This window comes from Homarus americanus, unplaced genomic scaffold (genome assembly GCF_018991925.1).
Source record: "Homarus americanus isolate GMGI-L3 unplaced genomic scaffold, GMGI_Hamer_2.0 scaffold55974, whole genome shotgun sequence".
NCBI classification, from domain to species: Eukaryota; Metazoa; Arthropoda; class Malacostraca; order Decapoda; family Nephropidae; genus Homarus; species Homarus americanus.
In genome coordinates, this window is record NW_024711134.1 from 29,749 (window position 1) to 56,122 (window position 26,374).

Genomic DNA, 26,374 nt, shown 5'->3' on the forward strand with positions numbered 1-26,374 from the left:
TTTTATTTTTTTTTAAGTAACCTGCATGGCGATAGTCAGCCTGTTAAAAGTACTACGGCATCCTGGCCATGCGTGCGTCAGCGTGGTCGGGTTAAGTGATCGAGGAAACGTTTGGCTCAGGACAAATTTGATCCAAAAATGAAAGACATCAAAATACATTATTGTGGTGTTACATGTTGAGTGACGGAGCGCTACTGCCCGCTGGTGCGGCTCGGGCTCTACAGTATAGGCGACAAACTGAAGAAATAAAGGAACCGTTTATAATATGAACACGAAGCAAACATGACCACCGCGTGATAATACATTAAAGGACTTGGTACCCGAGACCTTCAGTAGCTCCTGCCTGTAGGGTGGAGGTGCTCCTCGCCTCCCACACTGTGTCATTCCCAGAAGGTCTTACTCGACGAGTCGCTCACCAGGCAGGTCACACTCGAGACGGCCTGTTAGTGACCAGCCTCACAAGGCCAACCTGTAAGGACCTGCAGCTCAGTATTACATGTTGTTGACTCATCAGCTGCGGGGCTCACTTTATACAGCACTGAGCTCCCAGTGGGCCCCTTGAGGATACACAGTGTGGGCGTGGAGGTCACCGCGCCCTGTCAGCATGGGTCGGGCCCGTGGCTACACGCCTCTTGGCCCCGCCCGGGCGCCCTCACACCTCGGGGTCACTCACCTTACAATATCTACTTCATTAAATTAGCAGGTACCATTGATACACCTGTGGCGCCCCACCCTGCTGGTGCCCTCGCTAGCGTCACCGCGCCCCAGAGAGGCAACAGGACACCCGGGCACCGCAGGCGGCAGGACGCCCGGGCACCGCAGGCGGCAGACACCTTCACACCGAGATACTTTGGGGGGGTGAATGTGGGGGCGGAGCAGCACAGTCTTCCTCTCCCACCTGCCGCGGGGCCGCCCCACCAGGGATGGCAGAGCCCCCCCCCCTCCCCCACAGTGGGCAAAACCTCCGGCAGACCCGCCGCCCGAGACACCGCATGCGGCACATACACGACACGACACGTGACCACTGACACTGAGACACCCACGTGCTGACACCAACACGCATGCCCGGCCCCGGCCTGCCCCACCCCTCGGGGTCACAAAAACCCCGTTAGACGGGGCCAGGGAGCAGGGCGGGGCCGGGCACCAGCACTAGGCAGCCGGAGAGACAGACAGACAGGGACAGGCCAAGCCCAGGTCGCGCCAGGCGCCGGGCTGACCTCGGCCACAGCGGGAACGGCGGGCCGCCACCGCCACACAAACAACGCCAGAACCTCGCGGGACTCTGGCCTCCAGCGGCCTCCCTGCCAAGGAGGGACGACCTCCAGCCAGACAAACCTCAGCGAGGCAAAAAAACATGAACCAGACATGTCATGTGAGGCCCTTCAGTCCTCCTCCTGCTTCCTGGGCCGCTGTAGTTGAGGAGGGAGTCGCCCCACGATGCCGGCCCCACCCAGCCCCAGGCCGGGCATGGAGGTGCCGCTCCCCATGGAGGACGCCCCTAGGGACTTCTGGGCCCCGCCGCTGGTGGTGGTGTGGGGGCCAGGGGAGATGGGTAGGGGGGAGACCTGGGAAGGGCGTGACTGGGGGGGCCCCAGGTTGCCAGGAAGGTCCAGCAGAGGGCTGGGTGCCGGGTGTTCCTCCGACAGGGACCTTACCGGCAGACAGGGCCTGGCCACCTCCTGGCCTTCCTCCATGGATGATGACTCGTGTAGCTCGTAGCGGGCGTGTGTCCGCATGTGGCGGGTGATCATATCCCTGCGGCAGGCGGCGTAGGGACACTGCGGACACTTGTAGGGCTTCTCGCCAGTGTGGGTCCTCTGGTGTGTGGAGAGATGGTCGGAGCGAGAGAACACCTGGCCACACACGCGACAGGTGTATGGTTTGTGGCCGGTGTGGAGACGCATGTGGCGGGTCAACATGTCCGACCTGGCGAACGATCTCTTACACATGTCACACATGTATGTCTTGCTGCTGGTGTCCAGTTGTTTATTTTTGTGACGTGACGCCATGTGCTTGGCGAGACGGTCATGAAGGGAGAACATCTGGCCACACACGGGACACACGAAGGCCACGTCTGCCCCCGCCGGCATCTCCTCCACGACGGGCGACACTTCTAGATGGTAGCGCAGTGCCACGCTGTCCTTAGTACTGTACGACGCCACGTCTCCCTTCACTACGGGGACGGGCAGGTGCGACTGTGAGATTGTACGGTGGTCTGGCGCCCCTGGGGAGCGTGGTGGTGGTGTGGAGTCTTTGGGAGGTGCAAGAAGCGGGGAGTGAGGGGACGAGAGGGACAAGGTAGCCGGAAGCACCAGGCTGTCCGTGCTGGAGGTGCTGCCCGTTTTCAGGCTCCCGGACGTCTTCACAGAAAGGTCCAGAGGCGAGTCCTGCGGCGACGAGTTGTCGGACTCGAGGGAGCCGCCCTTACGAGGCAGGTAGAGGGGCTGAAGGATGGGACGCCCGTGACGCAAGACGGATTGGCGAGAAGACTGCTCGCCTGACGGACCTGCTGCACTACGACTGCTGCTACTGCTACTACTGCTGCTGCTGGCCGCTGGAACATCGCTGCGGCCCTTCTGGTCGAACCACAGCTGAAGATCTGAGTCTGAGTGTGAGCGACGACGATACAGGTCCGGGAGGTAGACGGTGGGCGGGAAGTAGTGCTCGACGTTGTGTCCTGGTGAGGGGGAGATGGGCGTGTGCGGGGAGGTGGGCGTGAGTGGTGATATTGGTGAGTGCGAGAGACCTGAGGGACCCAGACGGTGGGGGTCCCTGGCGGCGAAGGTGCAGTGGTGACAGGAGCAGGGGGGGTAGTGGCCCCCCTGCTCCCCGGTCTCACTCCTCACTACACTAAGCTTGGGCAAGACGCCCCGGATGACGCTGGTGGAGGAAGGAACATCGCTGGCCGACTGAGACTTAGTGTCCAGGTCGATGTCTTCTTCATCAATACTTGGGTCCTTAATCCTTAAAGGACTGAAGGAGAGTTTTGGGGAGTCTGAGTTGACTCTGGCCAGGGCTGGGGAGTCCCTGGCGTGGGGGGAGTGAGAGGGCGGCCCTGGAGAGAACACTTCCTCGTCCTCTTCACTGATGGCTCGACAGTGGTACTGGTACCTCTCGCGGTCCACGGAGTCGAACCTGAACACGTCGCTCTGGACGGCTCGAGGTGACCTGGAAGGTCCAGCACTACCGCAGCTGCTGCTGGTGCTGCTGCTGCTGCTGCTACCTCCGCCACTCTCCCCCGACCTGTGCACTTGTATCACGCCGGGGGACCTCTGCTGCTGGGCATCTGGGAGGGCTGCTGAGCCGCCCACCACCTCCCCTGGGCCCTCTTTGGGGGATGGGGGAGTGTCTACTTTCATGGCTTCTTGGCCTGACTCATCCTGTACGGTTACTCGTGGACTTAGTCCAGGACTTAGACCGGGGCTGACACCCGGACTGTGGCCGGGTACAGGACTGTGGCCGGGTACAGGGCTGTGACCAGCGACCGGACTATGGCCGGGAATTGGACTATGGCCGGCTACTGGGCTATGACCCGGTACTGGGCTATGACCCGGTACTGGGCTGTGGCCAGGCACAGGACTAAGGCCGGGCCTGGGGCTGAGCCCAAGCTCTTCCGCCTGATCCTGGCCGGGCCCCTGGGAAACATCGTCGGGCTGTCTACTGAACATCTGTTTCCTCTCAGCTTGTGCCTGGGAGGGCACCGCAGTATCTGGGGGTTTGTCCTGGGGAGGGTTGTCCCTGGGGCAGGACTTGTCGTCGGGGGAGCGCCGTTCGGCTTGAGAGGTCAGCTCCAACACCACTTGGCTGAGTCGCTTCCTCTTGCGCAGGGCAGACGACTGGTCGTGGTGATGAGCAGGACTGGCTGTAACAGTGCCATGCTCACCACTGATCATCGTGGGCGTGGGCGACGGTGGACGTGGGCGTGCCCTAGGGCGGGTGCCGTGGGTGGGACCCGGCTGCCCCCGCCTCGTCTCATCGTCGTGGACGTACAGCAGCCGGCCAGGGACACTCCTGTAACGACAACAATAACACGTTACTCATACTATACCTGCTGATACATGCCTACACCTGTTCACACAAATGTTGACACCTACCTACACCTGTTAATATATCTACTGACACCTGCCTACACCTGTTCACACAAATGTTGACACCTACCTACACCTGTTAATATATCTACTGACACCTGCCTACACCTGTTCACACAAATGTTGACACCTACCTACACCTGTTAATATATCTACTGACACCTGCCTACACCTGTTCACACAAATGTTGACACCTACCTACACCTGTTAATATATCTACTGACACCTGCCTACACCTGTTCACACACCTACTAAGTTACATACAACACTGACCATCTTCAAGACACTGTTATAACTGTACTTAATGATCGTGCACCTACTACCAATACCTGTAACACCTGTAATAAATTACCTTTATGGTCTTCACAGGTAAACTTCAACCAGTACTTAAGATAATCTGTGTCAAATACAGTTAATAATAATAATAATAATAATAATAATAATAATAATAATAATAATAATAATAATAATAATAATAATAATAATAATAATAATAATAATCACGATCTCAAGTATTATTACATCTGTCACACCAGTCAACACTTGTATCACCTGTCAAACATCTGTCACACCAGTCAACACGTGTATCACCTGTCAAACATCTGTCACCTGTCAACACCTGTATCACCTGTCAAACATCTGTCACCTGTCAACACGTGTATCACCTGTCAAACATCTGTCACCTGTCAACACCTGTATCACCTGTCAAACATCTGTCACACCTGTCAACACCTGTATCACCTGTCAAACATCTGTCACACCTGTCAACACTTGTATCTACTAACACACTAATACTTACTTCCTCCCCAACACCCCACATCCTCCCTTCCCTCCCCTACCCCATCTCCCTCCTCACTGTGTGCCCACCCTACCCACAGGTAAGTTAATTACCTGATTTACACCTGTTTATATCCAAGATCCTTAAAGTGGCGTCTGGCAGCGCGACTATCCGGCACGACACAAGGGAGGAGGGGGTGGAGGGGGTGGAGGGGGAGGAGGGGAGGAGGAATAGGAGGGGATGAGGAGGTGAGGTTTTGCCAAGCTCTTATGGCCGATCTTACTACCCAACCTCAGCACTTCCCCACGACACAAGCCCCCCATCCTCTAATCGCCATAAGGACAGAAGATACGTGAGGTGCAACATGTAGGAGGGAGAGAAGATGAGAGAAGGGAGGAGGGAAGAGAAGGCGAGAGAGTTAGCGGGAGAGGAGGGTAGAGAGAGAGAGAGAGAGAGAGAGAGAGAGAGAGAGAGAGAGAGAGAGAGAGAGAGAGAGAGAGCATTCAGTTGTGTGACCGACACTTTTGGCTTTAAAGCGTAGCACTATCTCTCTATCTGTCACACACACATAATATATCATTGTTTATGTGTTTACATATACAGTATCTGTACAATCTGTGTGTATATTTGTTTATACTGTATACATAGACATGTGACCGTATACATGAGTGGCGTGCATGATGTGTATTATGGACGTACACACAACCACCTGTACACATCCTGGACAGGTGAAGTATTTCTTATCGTAGCCGGGGCCTGAAGGATGCACAGCTCCTCCTACACATCCTTAACACATCCTAGTGGTGGGTACGACTTTCTCCTATAAGGATACTCTCACCTGTTAGGTCACACACACACACACGGCGGGGCCAGGTGTAGGCGTGTGGTACACCTTCTCCCCCTGATTTAATTTAGCGAGGCAGACAGGTGACAACAGAGCCTTGGTGGAGGTCCAGGTAAAAACAGGTAAACCTGAGCTTATTAAAGTCACGGATGTACTGGTTCATACACCTTTACACCGCTGTCTTGGCGTTCGTGAATCCAAGTCGGATATATAAAACCAAATTACTATTTTTTTGTTTTTTTATGTATGATTACGGTTATATAATCTTGAAGGGTGGATATTAAGCAGCAATAATTATATGAGATGTGTCTTTGATAACTCTATAATTCCTCGATCGTGGGAAACTGTTAAATAATCACAGTTCGATTTTCTGTTCTCAATACAAGAGATGACGTCACATAATGCCTCATCACATATTGACCAATGAGCTTGCGAGTTCTTGCCTCCCACGCTCGCCAGCCCCGCCGACGTCATCACTACCTCTGCTACTTTTACGTCCGCTTGCTGTGTCTGCTCTCCCGAGGTTGACATTCCATTCTCGTCCCGGAGGTGGTGCGAGGCGGAGGTGGGAGCGAGAGAAGCAGAGGACGCTCACACCCACACATTTTCTCACCTACTTTGCTTACGCGGCCTGACGACACCAGCGTTGACATGTGATTGATGATGTTCCTTTGCTTATTTTCTCGTCTTTATCTTATTTTATTGGTTATTTTCTTATTTTATTCACTTATTATCGAGATTTTTAATCACAGTTACTAACAACAGACTCAGGTGTTAAGTACAGGTGTGAGTATAGGTCTTGAGTACAGGTGTTAAGTACAGGTGTTGAGTACAGGTGTTAAGTACAGGTGATGAGTACATGTGTGAGTATAGGCGCTGAGTACAGGTGTTGAGTACAGGTGTTAAGTACAGGTGTTGAGTACAGGTGTGGATTAATACCTGTGTGTGTGTGTTGGCAGGTCACCCTCACCAGCAGACAACACAGGTATATCAAGGTCTCTCTCTCTCTCTCTCTCTCTCTCTCTCTCTCTCTCTCTCTCTCTCTCTCCACAACAAGCAAGGCATCACTAAGGTTACCATGAGAGGGAAGACACACACACACACACACAGGGAGGAAGTAGGCCATACATCTCACAGCATACGAGGCAGAATAGACAGGAGGGAAAGCCATAGAAAGGTCAGAGAGGCATATAGGAAGGCATACAGGGGTCAGAGAGGCATACAGGACATGACAGGTTATGTAAGGGAGCAGATTGAGACAATATGTAGAAGGGGTGAATGCAGTCAGCTTTGGTTCCTACATCCCAACACAGATTAATGATCCAATGTTATCGAGGCGTGTGTCGGCCATGACGTCACTAGCCTACGTCATACACCCACTCTCGGCTCCTCGCCCTGTGTTTCTCTGCTCAAAATATGTTATTGTTGGGTTATGTGGATGGTTTAGTTAGTTCATGAGGTGAGACGTGTAGGTGTGGATACATGGCCTGTTACCAGTTGAAGAGGATAGATGGGGAATGTGGATAGTTTGTTTGTGTTTAAAGAGGATATATACTGTAGATAGGTATGGGTAGTTTGTTGGAGCTTGGAGATGATAGATGGATAGATATGGATAGCTGGTTACTGTTTGAAAAGGCTAGACAGGCGTGTGTGGATAGCCTGTTCGTGCGGTGAATAGTGTATGTGTGGATGGATAGCGTTCTTGTGTATTTGTGTATGAAAAGTATATTATACGTGTGTGTGTGTGGATATTTTATAAAAATATAAGGTGTGGATAGTATATATGTAACACGTGGATAGTCTTTTGGCATATATATATATATATATATATATATATATATATATATATATATATATATATATATATATATATATATATATATATATATATATATATATATATATATACAGCATATATAGCGTGTGGATAAAATGGATATATTACAACGTGTGGATTATCTCACTATCTACCTTGAATATAGTCGTTCAGGTACGCAATATATTAATTAGTATAACAGGTGTATATCTAATTAAAATCGTTACCTTTGTAGTACAGCCGACACCTGGGGATTACTTGACCTGTTCTTAAATACAAACATTGATCTTTATTGTACGAAACTGAGATAAATATTCGTACAGAGGAGGAAAAAGTTAACATGACGTCGTAATTAAACTGAGACTGTACCCTGACTGTATGTTGATATAGACACAAGGGCGACTGTAGGTGGTGGGTGGTGGTGGTGGTGGTTAGTAGCGGGTGTTTGCAGGTGTTAAGTCGACATTTATTTCTATGGTAGGTGGTGGTTGTTGTGGTGGTGGTGGATGTGGTTGGTCCGCCTTCTCCGGGATGGTCGGTGGGCGTAGATACAATGATACCGCCTTTTTTTGTGGGTGGTGTGGGTGGGTGAGTGGAAGGAGGTAAATGAGTGGAGGAAGTAGATGGATGACTGGAGGGGGTAGACAAGTGGATGGAGGAGATAGGAAGGTAAGGCAAGGGAAGAGAGGTAGGGAGAAGCTGTCTACCTGTTCTATATCTTAATGAGGTGACAGGTGATCCATCTACACTGCTCAGGAGACGCAACACCTGACGTCCTCAACTCAAGACATTCAATTATGGTCCCACAGAGCAACTCCATAATAATAGTAGCGTCGTTTAAAGGCACGGCCGATAGATCACAGGTAAATTACAGGTAAAAGGAGGGAGACGAACACCTGTAATTAAAGAGTCCCGGTAAATGTGTCTCATGCACGCACAGGAAATAAGGATCTGAAAATATCTCGTTATTTTTGTCTCCTTTTGTGGAGATTTAAGTTAGGTTAGGTTAGGTCAGGTTAGGTTAAGTCAGGTTAGGTCAGGTCAGGTTAGGTTAAGTCAGGTCAGGTTAGGTTAAGTTAGCTTCTTGGTGAACAGTCTTAGGGCAATTTTGAAGTCACTTTATCCCCTATCTTTATATCGTAGCTTAAATAGACCAATCAGATGGTTCCACGTGCATTGATAGTTAGGGGGAAGAAATTTGTCGTCGAAATGTTTGTGAGTCAGCTGAGGTAATGTGAGGAGTTGGCAGACGGTGTATTAGGTCATAGGTTAAAATATTGCCAGTGCGAGCGTTTACAAGCGCCTGGCGTTCCTTTATTCTTACAATCGGTGATGTTATGAATGTGTGGGGGGAGTAGAGGTGAAGTATTAAGTTAATATTGTATCATCTGTCACACACCACTCTACACACCACTGACCACCACTCACCACCATCACCACACCCACCACCCCACTCACTCATCATCACCACCACCACCACTTCACCACCACCACCACACCACCACATCACCCCCACCATCACAATCAACACTCACCACACTACCACCACCACTCACCACCACCACCCCCTCCACCACTTCACCACCCCCACTACTACCACCACACCACCACCCCCACTACCCCACCACCACCCACCACTACCACCACCATCCGCCCCCATAAACGTGTCATATGGGAGTGGTTAATGCATGACTCACCGTGTGTGTGTTTGTGTGGTGTCACATACGACCCAACACACACGCACCACAAATCACCACCCCAGATCACCAGCGTAACAGAACCTCGCCGCAACAGTCGGGAGGTGATGGCAGGGGGAACTGTCGCAACCTCACATTTTTTTATTTATGATCGTCCGTCTGTCGCACCCTGCCGTCCTTCTGTCGCACCCTGTCGCACCTTGTCGTTCCTCTGTCGCACCCTGCCGTCCTTCTGTCGCACCCTGTCGCACCTTGTCGTCCCTCTGTCGCACCCTGCCGTCCTCTGTCGCACCCTGTCGTTCCTCTGTCGCACCTTGTCATCCCTCTGTCGTTCCTCTGTCACACCCCGTCGCACCCTGTCGTTCCTTTGTCGCACCCCGTCGTTCCTCTGTCGCACCTAGTCATCCTTCTGTCGCATCCTGAGTAATACATACGTCAGTGCTTTCTCTCTCTCTCTCTCTCACTGACCGAAGCCTTATGACACGTTACAGTATTCAGGTATAATTTTCAGCCCAATTAACGAGCTTAGTTTAGTGACGTCGATTTAGTGGACAGGTTTCCTTATGGGTGTACATGTCTTGGTGGTGGTGGTGGTGGTAGTGGTGGTTGTGGTAATGGTGGTGGTGAGGTAGTAGTGGTGTGGTAAGGTGTGTGGTAGGCTGTGGTAATGGTGGTAGTGCAGTGGTGGCTGTGGTAATGGTGGTTGGTGAGGGTGGTAGTAGTGGTGGTTGTGGTAATGGTGGTTGGTGGTGAGGGGTGGGTAGTGGTGGTTGTGGTAATGGTGGTGGTGGTGGTAGTGGTGGTTGTGGTAATGGTGGCTGGTGAGTGGTGGTAGTAATGGTGGTTGTGGTAAAGGTGGTATTGGTGTGGTTGTGGTAATGGTAGTTGGTGAGGGAGGTGGTAGTGGTGGTTGTGGTAATGGTGGCTGGTGAGGGTGGCTGGTAGGGGTGGCTGTGGTAATGGTGGTTGGTGAGGGTGGCTGGTAGGGTGGTTGGTGGGTGGTGGTTGTGGTGGTTGTGGTAATGGTGGTTGGTGAGTGTGGTGGTAGTGGTGGTTGTGGTAATGGTGGTGGTAGTGGTGGTGTGTGGTGGTGGTTGGTGAGGGTGGTTGGTAGTGGTGTGGTAAGTGAGGTGGAGTGGTGGTTGTGGGGTAGTGGTGGTGAGGTGTGGGTGGTAATGGTGGTGAGGGTGGTGGTAGTGGTGGTTGTGGTAATGGTGGTTGGTGAGGGTGGTGGTAGTGGTGGTGTGTTGTGGTTGGTGGTTGGTGGTTGGTGGTGGTGGTAGTGGTGGTTGGTGGTGGTGGTGGTAGTGGTGGCTGTGTAATGGTGGTGGTGGTGGTGGTGGGTGTAATGGTGGTGGTGGTGGTGGTAGTGGTGGTTGTGGTAATGGTGGTTGATGAGGGTGGCTGGTAGGGGTGGTTGTGGTAATGGTGGTTGGTGGGGTGGTGGTAGTGGTGGTTGCTGTAATGGTGGTGGTGGTAGTGGTGGTTGTGATAATGGTGGTTGATGAGGGTGGTGGTAGGGTGGTTGTGGTAATGGTGGTTGGTGAGGGTGGTGGTAGTGGTGGTTGCGGTAATGGTGGGTGGTGGTAGTGGTGGTTGTGTAGGTGGTGGTGGTGGTGGTGGTGTTGTAATGGTGGTGGTGGTAGTGGTGGTTGTTGTAATGGTGGTGGTGGTGGTGGTAGTGGTGGTTGTGGTAATGGTGGTTGGTGAGGTGGTGGTGGTGGTAATGGTGGTTGGTGAGGTGGTGGTAGTGGTGGTTGTTGTAATGGTGGTGGTGGTAGTGGTGGTTGCTGTAATGGTGGTGGTGGTATGGTGGTGGTAGTGTGGTTGTTGTAATGGTGGTGGTGGTAGTGGTGGTTGTGGTAATGGTGGTTGGTGAGGTGGTGGTTGTGGTTGTGGTAATGGTGGCTGGTGAGTGTGGTGGTAGTGGTGGTTGTGGTAATGGTGGTGGTAGTGGTGGTTGTGGTAATGGTGGTTGGTGAGGGTGGTTGGTAGTGGTGGTTGGTAATGGTGGTTGGTGAGGGTGGAGTGGTGGTTGTGGTAATGGTAGTTGGTGAGGGGAGGTGGGGTGGTTGTGCGGTAATGGTGGTTGGTGGTGGTTGGTAGGAGTGGTGGTTGTGTAATGGTGGTTGGAGGGTGGTTGGCAGTGGTGGTTGTGGTGGTGGTTGGTGAGGGTGGTTGTGGTAATGGTGGTTGGTGAGGGTGGCAGTGGTGGTTGTTGTAATGGTGGTGGTGGTAGTGGTGGTTGTTGTAATGGTGGTGGTGGTAGTGGTGGTTGTTGTAATGGTGGTGGTGGTGGTGGTAGTGGTGGTTGTGGTAATGGTGGTTGATGAGGGTGGCTGGTAGGGGTGGTTGTGGTAATGGTGGTTGGTGAGGGTGGTGGTAGTGGTGGTTGTTGTAATGGTGGTGGTGGTAGTGGTGGCGGTGGTAATGGTGGTTGGTGGTGGTGGTAGTGGTGGTTTTGTAATGGTGGTGGTGGTAAGTGGTGGTTGTTGTAATGGTGGTGTGTAGTGGTGGTTGGTAATGGTGGTGGGTGCAGTGGGTTGTTGTAATGGTGGTGGTGGTGGTGGTGGTGGTGGTGGTGGCTGGCTGGGTGGTGGTAGTGGTGGTTGTTGTAATGGTGGTGGTGGTAGTGGTGGTTGTTGTAAATGGTTGGTGGTGTAGTGGTGGTTGTTGTATGGTGGTGGGTGGTGGTTGGTAATGGTAATGGTGGTTGGTGAGGGTGGTGGTTGTGTGGTAATGGTGGTTGCTGAGGGTGGTGGTTGTGGTAATGGTGGTGGTGAGAGTGGTGGTAGTGGTGGTTGTGGTAATGGTGGCTGGTGAGGGTGGTGGTTGTGGTAATGGTGGTTGGTGAGAGTGGTGGTAGTGGTTGTGGTAATGGTGGTTGGAGTGGTGGTGGTTGTGGTAATGGTGGTGGTGGTGGTGGTGTGGTGGTTGTGGTAATGGTGGCTGGTGAGGGTGGTGGTTGTGGTAATGGTGGTTGGTGAGATGGTGGTAGTGGTGGTTGTGGTAATGGTGGTTGGTGAGGGTGGTGGTTGGTAATGGTGGTGGTGGTGGTAGTGTGGGTGGTTGGTGTGGTGGTGGTTGTGGTAATGGTGGTTGTGGTGAGTGTGGTGGTTGTGGTAAAGGTGGTTGGTGAGGGTGGTTGTGGTAATGGTGGTGAGAGTGGTGGTTGTGGTAATGGTGGTTGGTGGTGGTGGTTGTGGTAATGGTGGTTGGTGAGGGTGGTGGTTGTGGTAATGGTGGTTGGTGAGGGTGGTGGTTGTGGTAATGGTGGTTGGTGAGAGTGGTGGAGGTGACCAGGAGAACAACAAGGCACTGCGTGTTGTCACCCCCACACAAAACTTCTTTGTAAATACCCCAAAATATTTTTCACTTTTCACAATATTTATCATAAATAAAACTTTCCATATATTCAGTAAATAAAAACCCAATGAATAAATTATGAAAACAAACGCGGATTAAACCTGAAATTCCATTTGTTAAAGTAAAGAAAAAACTAAAAAAAAAGAAATAAATTAAAAAACCCGCGCGGGCACATTTGTCGTGTCTTGTCCACTGATTGGCTGAGACACTTGACGTCACCAAAGGAGGTAGCTGACGTCACCCCAAAACACGTGTTGTCTTGTACGCCTCATTTATAAACCAACTTTCAATCTTGTTAACAACACCGGAATCATCAACACCTCCAAGATATATAAATATTTTAACATTAAGAGAGAGAATATGTTATAAAGAATTAACAACACCACGTGTAATGTTTCCACAAGTTAAAGATTCCAGTTAACGGGGTCTTGGGTGACATTCTCTCCGTGTCTTCTTGTAGTTTTCACACATAATTTTTTCCCTTGACGCCATTACCTGAGACAATTTTTACCTTCGTCTTGTTTAATAACTAGATAAGCCTTCTAATTGACTTAATCCGCTCTTATATTGTATGCTTTTAAAGAAATTATACATATATATATATATATATATATATATATATATATATATATATATATATATATATATATATATATATATATATATATATATATATATTGTTTGTGCTGCTAGCATGTACACCCACTAACACATTATTGGGCACTCTTGCGGCGTGATACAATATGATACGAGTGCCGAATAACGTTTTAGTGGGTGTACATTAATATATATAAACATGTTAAAATGTTTATTACAAATATTTTATGGTAATTTCCGAATCAAAGTTACAACAATGGAGAAATTTTGTCTTTAGTTCATGTATTTTTTAATATTTTGGTAAATACGTTTTGTTAGGTGAAGATATATAGGAGACGACCCCCCTCTCTCTCTCTCTCTCCCTCTCTCTCTCTCTCCCTCTCTCTCTCTCACACAGATAGATAGATCAATAACACAAGAATACCTGAAGAAAGTGTTGTCCTTTAAAACCTCTATTATTTTTTATCTAAATTTCATCAACAACAACAACAATAATAATAATAATAATAATAATAATAATAACAATAATAGTGATAATAATAATAGTGATAATAATAATAAATCAATTCTCATCTGTTTCTTCAAATTTTTTAGCTTTTCTTAATTTTTCTCGTCGATAGAAAATAATTGACAATATGTTTCAGCCTTAAAGTCGTGAAATATGTGATCTATATGAGTACACTGCGACAAATACTGTGGGTGATCTGGGATGTATGAGTTACCCCTTCAGCTGGCGCCACACTTAAAGAAAACGGAAGCGTCCTAGCTACTCTGACCTACACCGCCTACACGTTTACTCCCCCGCTCCTTCCCCATCGTCCTCCTTCCCCTCTCCTTCCTTCGTCTCCTCTCCCTCCTTTCCATCTTCCTCTACTCCTCTCCCCCCTCCTCCCCCCTACTCCCTTCAGTATCTCCACGAGACGCCCACACATCTGTCTACCCCTACCCCCACCCACTCCCCTATGCCACCCACATCTATCTAACCCCCCAGGCTGTCCACTTGTCCTCCTACGCCAGTCCACCCAGACGTCTACCTTCCCCCCTGGCCGCCCACTCCACCTCCTTCCCCCCTGGCCGCCCACTCCACCTCCTTCCCCCTTAGCCGCCCACTCCACCTCGTACCCCCTGGCCGCCTACGCGTTTAGTTTATCTCTCGGTCGCCCACGTAATAAAAAAAAGTATACATTCAACAATATTTTTTATAACAAAAGCAACTTTCATTTAGTTTTTGTAACTTTTTGTGTTGATTGTTTTAACAAAGAATAATTCGGGTTTTTCCAAAATACTGTCTATTAAGATGTTATATTAATGTCTGTCTGCAAAACTATAGACAGAAAATTCCTCCTTTCAGTACCGTAACCTTTGGACCCATTTTCTATTATGCATGAACCATTAGAGAGAACGGAGCTGGCTGGAGTTTACAGGGGAGACCTCGCTAAAAATATCCTCACTTATTGATTTATTATTTCCATGACTTTCATTTCACAATATTTACAAAAACACTTAAAAATATCAAGAAAAATAGACTAACATCGATATATTTCTCATGTACTTTTATATCAAAACAACTTAAAATACTGTAAGAGTAAATAATTAAATCATTTCTAAACTACTAAATTAACTCGTTGGCTTGTGTTGTATCAGTAAGGCCAAACTATGTCAAGGGTCGTTAAGAAACAACCTCATTATAACCTGTCTCTCATCGTCACAAAGGTTCCTACCATCATTAGTCCTCATCATACAAGAATATATTAACTGGTTGACTTAGGTTAAAACACAAAGTTAACATCTGAGAATGATATTAAAATTAACCCTAAGACTCTGCCTTAACTGATGCCTTCACCTAAAACCAGTAAGGAGACAAAATTAACACTGGGACTCTACCTTAACTAGATACCTTCACCTAAAACCAGTTAGGAGACAAAATTAACCCTAAGACTCTGCCTTAACTAGATACCTTCACCTAAAACCAGTAAGGAGACAAAATTAACACTGGGACTCTACCTTAACTAGATACCTTCACCTAAAACCAGTAAGGAGACAAAATTAACCCTAAGACTAACTGATGCCTTCACCTAAAACCAGTAAGGAGACAAAATTAACACTGGGACTCTACCTTAACTGATACCTTCACCTAAAACCAGTAAGGAGACAAAATTAACACTGGGACTCTACCTTAACTAGATACCTTCACCTAAAACCAGTAAGGAGACAAAATTAACACTGGGACTCTACCTTAACTAGAAGCGTTCAGTTAATAGGAAACAAAATTATCACGGAGACTCCAACCTTAACTTTTTCTGATGTTAAGTGAACGTATATAGTTAAGGTAGAGCCTCAGTATTAATGTCGAGGTTATATTCACATGTTAATTTCCCCCATAAAGTCAAATAGTTACACTGAATCTTTTATTTTAACTTACGAGGAATATAATTTATGGTAAGAGACTTGGTGACTCTCCCCTGTGGTATGATGTATGACAGGGTTCAGGAGCCAAGGGAGGGCAGTACATCACGAGGGTTACTTGGTGGTATAACGAGTGTGTGTGTGTGTGTGTGTGTGTGTGTGTGTGTGTGTGTGTGTGTGTGTGTGTGTGTGTGTGTGTGTGTGTGTGTGTGTGTGTGTGTGTGTGTGTGTGTGTGTGTGTGTGTGTGTGTGTGTGTGTGTGTGTGTGTGTGTGTGTGTGTGTGTGTGTGTGTGTGTGTGTGTGTGTGTGTGTGTGTGTGTGTGTGTGTGTGTGTGTGTGTGTGTGTGTGTGTGTGTGTGTGTGTGTGTGTGTGTGTGTGTGTGTGTGTGTGTGTGTGTGTGTGTGTGTGTGTGTGTGTGTGTGTGTGTGTGTGTGTGTGTGTGTGTGTGTGTGTGTGTGTGTGTGTGTGTAGTGTGTGTGAGTGTGTGTGTGTGTGTGTCAACAGTGAACCATTACAGACAGACGGAGATAGATAGACAGATGAGAGAAAGAGAGTGAAATAGAGAGATTCGATGATAAAAAATAGATAAAAATAAAAAAGAATAAATAAATGTCAATAAAGAGAGAGAAAAGGGGTATACAGAAGAGAGAAGGAGAGGAGAGAAAGACACAGACACGGAAGAAGAGAGATAGAGAGTATTTCTTTACCTGAGACGTTTTGAACCTTAGATAGTTCAGGTTAATTAAGATGTTTCGAACCATCGGTTAGGTTGTGAGTGAACCACCTCGTTTCCGACCCAAGTCACTCCAGCTTTGAACCTTTCGAACCCTGAAGCTTTTTTAACTCGACCTAATCCGAATCTTCCAAGCTTAGGTTACCTGTTGTTGTGACGTCATCCAGGTGAGGTGAGACAGTGAGAGGGAGAGACAATGAGAGGGAGAGACAGTATGAGGAAGAGACAATGAGAGAGAGAGACAGTGAGAGGGAGAGACAGCGAAATGGAGAGATATTTTTACCATATTGAAGTTATCTCATATCTTTCTCGTAAGGATTTGTGAGTTAAAACTAAACTGATTTTCTCTCTCTCTCGCTCTCTCTCTCTGTCTCTCTCTCTGCGTGTGTGTGTAAAAGACATAACTCACCTGGTCTGAAGGGTGATCACCTCGAGGACTTGTTGCACTTGGAGAGCTTTAAGTAATCCTCAAACGTTTTCAATTTATAACCTCAAGGTCCACCTCCACATGTCCCTGATGCCTTCTGATTACAACTCCAAGTTACACCTTCATCCATAGACCTCCCCCCCCCTTCTCCTCCTCCTCCTCCTCCTCCTCCTTCTTCTTCTCCTTCTCCTCCTTCACCACTACTCCCACCACTTCCTTCAATTACTCCACAGACACTCACACTTACACGGTCGTCCTCAAAGTTAATAATCCAAGACTCCACGACCTTCGAATCTACAAGAATTCTCCTCCTCAAGGGACTTATGAGTAATCAACACCAATCCTTAAGCTATAACTTGAACGAGCGTCACGATTTAACCTCCTGTTACCACCACCACCATCAACACCAACACAACTACCACCAATACTTCACTCTCTCTCTCTCTTATTACCTACCCCCCTAACCCCTACATACCCCCTCCTCCCTCTCCCTCTCCCCCTCCCCCTCCCCCGCCCCCTCCTCCTCCTCCTCCGCCCCCTCCTCCTCCGTTATCCCCTTATCACACGGGTTATCTGAAGTCATTGTTCTTGTGTTTATCAGAGAGTAGCCGACGCGGTGCAGCACAAGGAGCCGATTGAGAGCCTCTGTTGTGTCGGCGTGTCAGTGGAGCTTACCTCTCTCTCTCTCTCTCTCTCTCTCTCTCTCTCTCTCTATCTATCTATCTATCTATCTATCTGGTATAATCATCATGTCACGTGAGTGTTAAAGAGAGAGAGAGAGAGAGAGAGAGAGAGAGAGAGAGATGTCTTTCTCATAACAACAACCAGGCTCTTCCATTTCCTAGAGAGAAATAGACCAATAGGTGAGGTAAGGGTTGTGAGGGGGTGAGAGGGGGTGAGAGGTGGAGGGAGGGGTGAGGGGGGTGAGGGAGAGTGATGGGGTTGAGGTGAGGGGGGACAGGTGGAGGTGTGGTTGATGTCTGATTAGATGTGACACGAGTTAATGTGGCGTTCTTAAGTGTAAGGTGAGACTCTCTCTCTCTCTCTCTCTCTATCTCTCTTTCTCTAACACTCACATGGCATGATAATTATACCAGAGAGAGAGAGAAAGAGAGAGAGAGAGAGAGAGAGAGAGAGAGAGAGAGAGAGAGAGAGAGAGAGAGAGAGAGAGAACTATTACCTCATATCACCGATAGATTAAATAAACCTCTAAAATAGTTTATATTCGATTTTCTATCATCAATTATACGGACCAAATGTAATCTCAATAGTTCGTAAGATTATATAAAAAGCTGACATATTAGCGGGGTTCATATCATAGGTGAGACATATTAGCGGGGTTCATATCATAGGTAAGACATATTAGCGGGGTTCATATCATAGGTGAGACATATTAGCGGGGTTCATATCATAGGTAAGACATATTAGCGGGGTTCATATCATAGGTGAGACATATTAGCGGGGTTCATATCATAGGTGAGACATATTAACAGGGTTCATGCCATAGGTGAGACATATTAGCGGGGTTCATATCATAGGTGAGACATATTAACAGGGTTCATGCCATAGGTGAGACATATTAGCGGGGTTCATATCATAGGTGTGACATATTAGCGGGGTTCATGCCATAGGTGAGACATATTAGCGGGGTTCATATCATAGGGTAGACATATTAGCGGGGTTGATGCCATTGGTGAGACATATTAGCGGGGTTCATATCATAGGTGAGACATATTAGCGGGGTTGATGCCATAGGTGAGACATATTAGCGGGGTTGATGCCATAGGTGAGACATATTAGCGGGGTTGATGCCATAGGTGAGACATATTAGCGGGGTTCATATCATGGAGGTGTAATATAGCAGGGTTCATACCATAGGTGAGACATATTAACAGGGTTCATGTCATAGGTGAGACATATTAGCGGGGTTCATGCCATAGGTGAGACATATTAGCGGGGTTCATGCCATAGGTGAGACATATTAACAGGGTTCATGTCATAGGTGAGACATATTAGCGGGGTTCATGCCATAGGTGAGACATATTAGCGGGTTTCATATCATAGGTGAGACATATTAACAGGGTTCATGCCATAGGTGAGACATATTAGCGTGGTTCATATCATAGGTGAGACATATTAACAGGGTTCATTAGGTGAGACAGGGGGTTCATATCATATTAGTTCATATCATAGGTGAGACATATTAACAGGGTTCATGCCATAGGTGAGACATATTAGCGGGGTTCATATCATAGGTGAGACATATTAACAGGGTTCATGCCATAGGTGAGACATATTAGCGGGGTTCATATCATAGGTGTGACATATTAGCGGGGTTCATGCCATAGGTGAGACATATTAGCGGGGTTCATATCATAGGGTAGACATATTAGCGGGGTTGATGCCATTGGTGAGACATATTAGCGGGGTTCATATCATAGGTGAGACATATTAGCGGGGTTGATGCCATAGGTGAGACATATTAGCGGGGTTGATGCCATAGGTGAGACATATTAGCGGGGTTGATGCCATAGGTGAGACATATTAGCGGGGTTAGGTTGGGTTGGGTTAGGTTAGGTGCACTAAAGCGCTATACAACACTGACGTCATGATAAACAATTACCACACATTTTTTCCTCCAGGATGACGTACCTTTAATGACGTACTTGGCTCAGACCTTCCGAGGAAAAAAAATAACATTTTTACACTTGTAATAATTATTGTTCATTGTAAATAACGGGACTCTGTAAATCAGGGACTAATTATGTTTTTTTTACAAAGTTACAGTATAAATAATGATGCTGTAAATGAGTTAGTAATCACGTATTCTTTTACAAAGTAACATTTTTATCTTTTACAATTGATATATTTTAAATACCTTGTCAATGACCAGACTCTGTAATGGGGTAAGGATGTTTCTCACAAGGCTACAGTGTAAATTACCAGACTGTAAATGAAGTCTTAGGTGTTATTATAAAGTGCATCTATCCATCTATCTATCTATCTATCTATCTATCTATTATTACTTTTACTAAGAATATTCACAGAAATACTTAACATTAATACAGACAGTCTCACCTGTAAGATGCTAATTAGTAGACAGAATATCATCCAGGTATCGTCAGGTAATATTAGTGTTGGTGAGCGTGTTGTAATGTGTATTATTATTATTATTAAAGGTAGCTCTCTCTCTCTCTCTCTCTCTCAGGCCAGCAGCTATCATTCAGTATATCGCACAGGCAGCGGTCGAGTCCACCGCCTTTAAGGTTCACACACCCGCGATGCTTGGTATACTCTTAACTCTTTTATATGGCCACAAGTATACTCTGTTATGTGGTATACTCTGTGTTATATGGTATACTCTTAACTCTTTTATATGGCCACAAGTATACTCTGTTATGTGGTATACTCTGTTATATGTATCCTCTTAACTCTTTTATATATTACAAGTACCTCTGTTATGTGGTATACTCTGTGTTATGGTATACTCTTAACTCTTTTATATGCCTAAGTATACTCTGTTATGTGGTATACTCTGTGTTATATGGTATACTCTTAACTCTTTTATGTGGCAAGTATACTCTGTTATGTGGTATACTCTTGTGTTATATGGTATACTCTTAACTCTTTTATATAATACAAGTATACTCTGTTATGTGGTATACTCTGTGTTATATAGTATACTCTTAACTCTTTTATACTTATACAAAGTATACTCTGTTATGTGAGGTATACTCTGTGTTATATGGTATACTCTTAACTCTTTTATATGGCCACAAGTATACTCTGTTATGTGGTATACTCTGTGTTATATGGTATACTCTTAACTCTTTTATATAGCCACAAGTATACTCTGTTATGTAGTATACTCTGTGTTATATGGTATACTCTTAACTCTTTTATATGGCCACAAGTATACTCTGTTATGTGGTATACTCTGTGTTATATGGTATACTCTTAACTCTTTTATATGGCCACAAGTATACTCTGTTATGTGGTATACTCTGTGTTATATGGTATACTCTTAACTCTTTTATATGGCCACAAGTATACTCTGTTATGTGGTATACTCTGTGTTATATGGTATACTCTTAACTCTTTTATATGGCCACAAGTATACTCTGTTATGTGGTATACTCTGTGTTATATGGTATACTCTTAACTCTTTTATATGGCCACAAGTATACTCTGTTATGTGGTATACTCTGTGTTATATGGTATACTCTTAACTCTTTTATATGGCCACAAGTATACTCTGTTATGTGGTATACTCTGTGTTATATGGTATACTCTTAACTCTTTTATATGTATACTCTGTTATATGGTATACTCACTCTAAGTATACTCTGTTATGTGGTATACTCTGTGTTATATGGTATACTCTGTTATGTGGTATACTCTGTTTTATATATCCTCTTAACTCTTTTATATGGCCACAAGTATACTCTGTTATGTGGTATACTCTGTGTTATATGGTATACTCTTAACTCTTTTATATGGCCACAAGTATACTCTGTTATGTGGTATACTCTGTGTTATATGGTATACTCTTAACTCTTTTATATGGCCACAAGTATACTCTGTTATGTGGTATACTCTGTGTTATATGGTATACTCTTAACTCTTTTATATGGCCACAAGTATACTCTGTTATGTGGTATACTCTGTGTTATATGGTATACTCTTAACTCTTTTATATGGCCACAAGTATACTCTGTTATGTGGTATACTCTGTGTTATATGGTATACTCTTAACTCTTTTATATGGCCACAAGTATACTCTGTTATGTGGTATACTCTGTGTTATATGGTATACTCTTAACTCTTTTATATGGCCACAAGTATACTCTGTTATGTGGTATACTCTGTGTTATATGGTATACTCTCTTTTATATGGCCACAAGTATACTCTGTTATGTGGTATACTCTGTGTTATATGGTATACTCTTAACTCTTTTATATGGCCACAAGTATACTCTGTTATGTGGTATACTCTGTGTTATATGGTATACTCTTAACTCTTTTATATGGCCACAAGTATACTCTGTTATGTGGTATACTCTGTGTTATATGGTATACTCTTAACTCTTTTATATGGCCACAAGTATACTCTGTACGTTATACACTACAAGCTGTGTTTTATAGAGGGAAACATTAGAGTTAGATTCCTATAACATATATGAACTAACCGCTATATTAGTCTTTTGTAAATAGTTAGTGAAATGTTAAATATGATCTCATTTAAGTGTTAAATAATTTCAATAACATTATTAACGCAAATATAACTCAGGTATTAACATATTTAACATTTTCGCTTCATATTGTTAATGTTAACATTATGAGGAAAAATGTTTATTATCGTTCATATAAATATTTAACATTCGTCAACGAGAATATTGATTACGTTTCTGGATTTAACATATAATTACCATACTTATAGATGTTAACTAAACATTAATTAAGACGTATTCGATGTTTCAAAGAATTTTAACAATTCTTTCACGTGATGTTAAATTATATTGCAGTTTAATTAGTAAAAGATAATAATTATGCTTTTAGCATTACACTACCATATACAGTATAATGATAATAACGCTATAATTATTTGTTATGGTATTTAATATGAATTATAAGTATGTTGGTGGATATGGTAATAATAATAATAATAATAATAATAATAATAATAATAATAATAATAATAATAATAATAATAATAATAATAATAATGATAATAATAATAATAATAATAATAATAATAATAATAATAATAATAATAATAATAATGATAATAATAATAATAATAATAATAATAATAATAATAATAATAATAATAATAATTTCCCTACATAAACCTAACTCATTCGTAACACACACACACACACACACAGCTAATTACTACCTCATTATTTTCCCCTAACACAACTCATTTACTAATCACTAAAGCATAATTAATTGGTATCTTAGAAACTCAAAACACAACTAATTGTACATACTGGCTTCGGGTTTTCTACAGTACAACTTATTATATCTACAAACACAACTCACCCGACACAACTAACCTGACACAGTTAATCTGACACAACTAACCTGACACAGTTAATATGACACAACTAACCTGACACAGTTAATATGACACAACTAATCTGACACAGCTAATCTGACACAACTAACCTGACACAGTTAATCTGACACAACTAATCTGACACAGTTAATATGACACAACTAACCTGACACAGTTAATATGACACAACTAATCTGACACAGCTAATCTGACACAACTAACCTGACACAGTTAATATGACACAACTAATCTGACACAGCTAATCTGACACAACTAACCTGACACAGTTAATCTGACACAACTAACCTGACACAGTTAATATGACACAACTAACCTGACACAGTTAATCTGACACAACTAACCTGACACAGTTAATCTGACACAACTAACCTGACACAGTTAATATGACACAACTAACCTGACACAGTTAATCTGACACAACTAATCTGACACAGTTAATATGACACAACTAACCTGACACAGTTAATATGACACAACTAACCTGACACAGTTAATCTGACACAACTAATCTGACACAGCTAATCTGACACAACTAACCTGACACAGTTAATATGACACAACTAACCTGACACAGTTAATCTGACACAACTAATCTGACACAGCTAATCTGACTCATCTAATCTGACGCAGCTAATCTGACACAACTAATCTGACACAGTTAATCTGACACAGCTAATCTGACACAGCTAAGTTGACACAGCTAATCTGACACAATTAATCTGAGAGAACTATTCTGAGACAACTAATCTGACACAGCTAATCTGACACAGCTAATCTGACACAACTCATCGGCTTCCCTGTGTCACAAGAGGGTTTCCAGCACAGCTCACTCGTGGCCATATGCCAAGTGAGGAGGAGGAGGAGGAGGAGGAGGAGGAGGTGAGTGTGTGGGTGTGAAGGCGTTGACCCCCACCCCCCCTCCCCTTCTTCCCGCCTTTCCTCCTCTCTGATACTCAGCCTGGCATCAACGTAACCTCCCCCCCTCCTCCTCCTAATTATTATGTTATGACAGCCACCGCTATGGACGTCTTCCCCTTGTCAATGGTCTATACCCCCTCCCACTTCCCCTTGGTAATGGTATCACCCCTTTGGTATATAGCCTTGTATATCCCCTTAGTATGACCCCCTGGTACAGTATAAGGCACTCTAACACTAGTATGGCCCCCTGGTACAGTATAAGGCACCCTAACACTAGTATGACACTAGTATGACCCCTGGTACAGTATAAGGCACCCTAACACTAGTATGGCCCCTGGTACAGTATAAGGCACTCTAACACTAGTATGACCCCCTGGTACAGTATAAGGCACCCTAACACTAGTATGACCCTGGTACAGTATAAGGCACCCTAACACTAGTATGGCCCCCTGGTACAGTATAAGGCACCCTAACACTAGTGTGGACCCCTGAGTACAGTATAAGGCACTCTAACACTAGTATGACCCCTGGTACAGTATAAGGCACTCTAACACTAGTGTGACCCTGGTACATAAGGCACTCTAACACTAGTATGACCCCTGGTACAGTATAAGGCACTCTAACACTAGTATGACCCCTGGTACAGTATAAGGCACCCTACTACTAGTATGACCCCCTGGTACAGTATAGGCACCTGACACTAGTGTGACCCCTGGTACAGTATAAGGCACCTACTACTAGTATGGTACAGTATAAGGCACCTACTAGTATGACCCCCTGGTACAGTATAAGGCACTCTAACACTAGTATGACCCCTGGTACAGTATAAGCACTCTAACACTAGTATGACCCTGGTACAGTATAAGGCACCCTAACACTAGTATGACCCCTGGTACACCCTGACACTATGTGACCCCCTGGTACAGTATAAGGCACTCTAACACTAGTATGACCCCTGGTACAGTATAAGGCACCCTAACACTAGTATGACCCCTGGTACAGTATAAGGCACTCTAACACTAGTGTGACCCCCTGGTACAGTATAAGGCACCCTAACACTAGTATGACCCCTGGTACAGTATAAGGCACTCTAACACTAGTATGACCCCTGGTACAGTATAAGGCACCCTAACACTAGTGTGACCCCCTGGTACAGTATAAGGCACCCTAACACTAGTATGACCCCCTGGTACAGTATAAGGCACCCTAACACTAGTATGACCCCTGGTACTCACCCTGGTAAGGGTATGGTAGCTGGTGTGGTCTGACCCAGCGGCAGACGGTGGTTGAGGGAGAAGAAGGCACTCAGAAACCCCGTGGCTCTGGCAAGGGAGGCACTTTGGGGCTCCAGCCCACCCCGTGTGGCACTCCAAGTGTCCAGGAGGCGGCAATGTGGAGTCTTGGGAGCCACTGGGAAGTTTTGTGGGCCGCTGGAAGGCCTTGGCGCACAGTGGGTGGTGACAGGTGACGGTAGACACGTGGGTGACGGCGGCGGCTCACAACTGTTCTGACTTCACACACAAAAATGGAAGTCGTTTGAGAGAGTTTGACACACGCTGAGGTGTGAGCACTAGTCAGTGTCCGCGTCCCTCACTACCAAGTGAGGTCAGTCACTGTTGGTTGAAGCCGAGTTCAGCAGCTTTCAACAGCTCCTGAAGCCGCCCCACCACTGACTGTCCCTGGCACTGGGTTGTAGGGCGCCTATATGTGTTCCCGCCGCACAACTTCGTCACTACTACACATGTCAGAACTCTTGTCCCGCTCTCTCTCTCTCTCTCCCTCTCTCTCTCTCTCCCCAACTCTCCCACTCGGTCAGTGCTTACGTCAGTATGATGCGCACGAGGTGAGAGTGAGAGCGGGATGATGTAGGCGAGAGAGAGAGAGAGAGAGAGGTGCGGGGAGGCAGGGGTGGAGGGAGGGGTGGAGGGGGAGGGAGGGGAGAGCAGGTGAGGGAGAGCCGTGGAGGCTGGGTGGAAGAGTCGTCGACAGCGTTTAGTAGGTTAGGAGCGTCGTCACTGATGACTTGTCCCGCTCTAGTGTTGCCGGAACTACCGTGCAGCGCCCCAGCAGGAACCTCTTCTTCCTCCTCCTAGCTCTCTCACTACTGTTGCTGCTTCGTGTTGTGGTTGTCTCTCTGTGGCAGCTGTCTGTCTGTTGAGGACGAGCACCACCAACAGTGACCATAAGATACCTTTAACAGTACTTTCTTGTGGAGAATTAATCAAACACTTCTTAAGTTCCAAATTCTTATCACTGTCCCTGTTATTTCTTGGGGAGTGTGCTTTTTTTCCCCAATGTCTGTGTGTTTTGTTGAGGTAATCACATAGATAATAATAAAAGTTTACCTGGGTTGTACCTGTGAGACGGGCGGCAGCAGCTTGTAGCTAACATCACCTGTGAGTGAGGCTGATGTGAGTGCTTGTTGCTTGCTACTTGTTACTACTACTGGCGGTAACACGACACAAGTAGCACCTTCACGTTCCTTTAGGTCATAACTCACACATCTATACACACACAGAAACGAATATCCAGGTTAATTTGGTGGTGTTTCACGAATGTTTACTAACGCACGGAAGCGTACAGTATGTTTAGCGTCACTACGGGGGAGGTGATGAGGGCG

At 45.9% G+C, this 26,374-nt stretch overlaps 1 protein-coding gene across 2 annotated transcripts; it reads right to left on the bottom strand.

Annotated features, from left to right (window-relative positions):
• Positions 1–26,029, bottom strand: LOC121860367. Of its 2 annotated transcripts, XM_042357519.1 has the most exons (3): positions 24,990–26,029; positions 19,407–19,431; positions 1–4,011 (listed from the first exon to the last, which is right to left on the bottom strand). In XM_042357519.1, the coding sequence occupies exon 3, from the start codon at positions 3,891–3,893 to the stop codon at positions 1,383–1,385; it is 2,511 nt and encodes an 836-aa protein (XP_042213453.1). In that variant the 5' UTR covers positions 3,894–4,011; positions 19,407–19,431; positions 24,990–26,029; the 3' UTR covers positions 1–1,382. The 2 variants fall into 2 exon arrangements, with proteins under 2 accessions (XP_042213453.1, XP_042213536.1); XM_042357602.1 differs by lacking the exon at positions 19,407–19,431.
• Between the last annotated feature and the right edge of the window lie 345 nt (positions 26,030–26,374).